This window comes from Mya arenaria, chromosome 17, assembly GCF_026914265.1.
Source record: "Mya arenaria isolate MELC-2E11 chromosome 17, ASM2691426v1".
Classification (NCBI taxonomy): Eukaryota; Metazoa; Mollusca; class Bivalvia; order Myida; family Myidae; genus Mya; species Mya arenaria.
In genome coordinates, this window is record NC_069138.1 from 16,212,680 (window position 1) to 16,216,229 (window position 3,550).

The following is a 3,550-nucleotide window of genomic DNA, read 5'->3' on the forward strand; positions in this document are numbered from 1 at the left end:
ATTGTATTTAGAATATAGATACATTTATATATTTAATACACTTTTTGAAGTATGGCATGTCATAGACTTGCATCTTGAGTTATCATTGTGTATCGTCGTGCTTTTATTGTATCTAAAGTGATCATTATGTATACTCGTGTAAGTATGGTATCTTGAGTAATAATTGTGTATTCTCGTGCAAGTATGGTATTTTGAGTAATCAATGTGTATTCTCGTGCATGTATTGTATCTTGCGTTTTTGTTGTGCATTCTCGTGTATATATTCTATTTTGAGTTATCATTGTGTTTTCTCGTGCATGTATTGTATCTTGAGTGATCATTTTGTATTCTCGTGCAAGTATGGTATCATGAGTAATTATTGTGTATTCTCGTGCAGGAATGGTATCTTGAGTAAACATTGTGTATTCTCGTGCATGTATTGTATCTTGAGTAGTCATTGTGTATTATCGTGCATGTATTGTATCTTGAGTAATCATTTTTATTTTTTTATGCATCCGACACAACCCATTTTCGAACACAACCTTTTTTCGACCGCCCCCCCCCCCGAAAATAGCTAAAACTCTCTTCTTTTTTGCGACACTTCCGGTAAAAAATAAGCTCCAATTGTGGACCATAACAGTAGAACTGTCAGAAAACTTCATTTGAAAAAGAATGAGAATGCATGTGTTAAATAAACTTCAGTTCTACTTGAAACAACACCAATTAGTCATTTTAATTAATGCCAAATTAAACCCTTCCTTATGAATGATTTTACGTGTAAAATATTCTTTAAAAGCGTGTTGTTTATGTTTGCCAGATTTTTCATATCTACCAGAGCCTAAAACTTATGCCCTACCGTTTTCTAACTTTAGTGCACATCACTTAAAGCACATCAAATTATGGTATTTTGTTTATTCTAAAACTAATGAAATTTATCTACAGGTAACTATATTAAATTATAATTGGGCTCTCAGTTATCATCAAATTATACGTATTGCATATTAGGCAGGTCATATAAGGCTCATTCATAGTTAGGCCAGTGATGCCAGGGTTCATGATAGATGAGCTAGTATTCTCGTGCATGTATTGTATCTTGAGTAATAGTTGTGTAATATAAAGCATGTATTGTATCTTGAGTAATCATTGCTAATTATCGTGCATGTATTTTATCTTGAGTAATTATTGCGAATCCTCGTGCATGTATTGTATCTAAAGTAATCATTGTGTATTTTCGTGCATGTATTGTATCTAAAGTAATCATTGTGTATTTTCGTGCATGTATTGTATCTAAAGTAATCATTGTGTATTCTCGTGCATGTATTGTATCTTGAGTTATAATTGTAAATTCTCGTGCATGTATTGTATTTTGAGTTATAATTGTGTATTCTCGTGCATGTGTTGTATCTTAAGTAATCATTGTGTACTTTCTTGAATGTATTGTAACTTGTGTTAGCATTGTGCATTCTCGTGCATTAATTCTATATTAAGTAATCGTTGTGTATTATCGAGCAAGAATGGTATCTTGAGTAATCATTGTGTATTCTTGTGCAAGTATGGTATCTTGAGTAATCATTGTGTATTCTCGTGCATGTATTCAATTTTAAGTAATTATTGTGCATTTTCGTGCATGTATTGTATCTTGAGTAATGATTGTATACTATATTGCATGTACTGTATCTTGAGTAATCATTGAGTATTCTCATGCATATCTTGTATCTTAAGTAATCATTGAATATTCTCATGCATGTATTGTATCTTGAGTAATCATTGAGTATTCTCATGTATGTATTGCATCTTATGTCATCATTCTGTATTCTGGTGCATCTAATGTTTCTTGAGTTATAATTGTGTATTCTCGTGCATGTATTGTATCTTGAGTAATCATTATGTAGTCTCGTCTATGTTTTATATCTTGAGTAACTATTGTGTATTCCCGTGCATGTATTGTATCTCGAGTAATCATTGTGTATTCTCGTGCATGTATTGTATCTCGAGTAATCATCGTGTATTCTATGCATGTATTGTATCTCGAGTAATCATTGTGTATTCTCGTGCATGTATTGTATATTGAGTTATCATTGTGTATTATCGTCCATCTAATGTTTCTTGAGATGTAATTGGGTATTCTCGTGCATGTATTGTATCTTGAGTAATCATTGTGTATTCTCTTGCATTTATTATATCTTGCATGTATTATATCTTGAGTTAGCATTGTGTATTCTCGTGCATTTATTGTATCTTTAGGGTACGTGGCCAATCATCATATCCACTGCACTATTGGGCACATATCTGTGTGTGTTGGCCAATGACCAGATCAACTGCAATACTGGGCAAATATCTGGGTAGTGATCATATCCACTGCACTACTGGGCACATATCTTGGTGTGTGGCCATTGATCATATCCACTGCACTACTGGGTACATATCTGGGTGTGTTGGTCAATGATCATATCCACTGCACTACTGGGCACATATCTAGGTGTGTGGCCAGTGATCATATCCACTGCACTACTGGGCACATATCTGGGTGTGTTGGCCAATGATCATATCCACTGCACTACTGGGCACACATCTGGGTGTGTGGCCAATGATCATATCCACTGCACTACTGGGCACATATCTGGGTATGTTGTCAATTGTCATATCCACTGCACTACTGGGCACATATCTGGGTATGTTGTCAATTGTCATATCCACTGCACTACTGGGCACATATCTGGGTATGTTGTCAATTGTCATATCCACTGCACTACTGGGCACATATCTTGGTGTGTTGGCCAATCATCATATCCACTGCACTACTGGGCACATATCTGTGTGTGTTGGCCAATGACCATATCCACTACAATACTGGGCACATATCTGGGTAGTGATCATATCCACTGCACTACTGGGCACATATCTGGGTGTATGGCCATTGATCATATCCACTGCACTACTGGGCACATATCTAAGTGTGTGGCCAGTGATCATATCCACTGCACTACTGGGCACATATCTGGGTGTGTTGGCCAATGATCATATCCACTGCACTACTGGGCACATATCTGGGTGTGTGGCCAATGATCATATCCACTGCACTACTGGGCACATATCTGGGTAGGTGGTCAGTTGTCATATCCACTGCACTACTGGGCACATATTTGGGTGTGTGGCCAATGATCATATCCACTGCACTACTGGGCACATATCTGGGTACGTGGTCAATGGTCATATCCACTGCACTACTGGGCACATATCTAGGTGTGTGGCCAATGATCATATCCACTGCACTACTGGGCACATATCTGGGTGTGTGGTCAATGGTCATATCCACTGCACTACTGGGCACAGATCATGGTGTGTGGCCAGTGATCATATCCACTGAGTCACTGGGCACATATCTTGGTATATGGTCAGTAAATATATCCACTGCAGTATATTTGGTTTCTATAGCATGCCAACAAATTTCAAAACTCGTGGAATTTGTCAACAGTTAAATGTGTTTTTGTTTGTTTGTTTTCGGCGAACTGAGCGTATTTTTGTAGAAAGCCATCATTTTTGCAAATAGGTTTCGTTATCAGCTAGTTTA

At 36.9% G+C, this 3,550-nt stretch overlaps 1 protein-coding gene across 1 annotated transcript; it reads right to left on the minus strand.

Annotated features, from left to right (window-relative positions):
- Window positions 1–2,487: 2,487 nt before the first annotated feature.
- LOC128223230 (uncharacterized) lies at window positions 2,488–3,289 on the minus strand. Its single transcript, XM_052932522.1, has 2 exons — window positions 2,967–3,289; window positions 2,488–2,695 (listed from the first exon to the last, which is right to left on the minus strand). The coding sequence occupies exons 1-2, from the start codon at window positions 3,287–3,289 to the stop codon at window positions 2,488–2,490; spliced, it is 531 nt and encodes a 176-aa protein (XP_052788482.1).
- Between the last annotated feature and the right edge of the window lie 261 nt (window positions 3,290–3,550).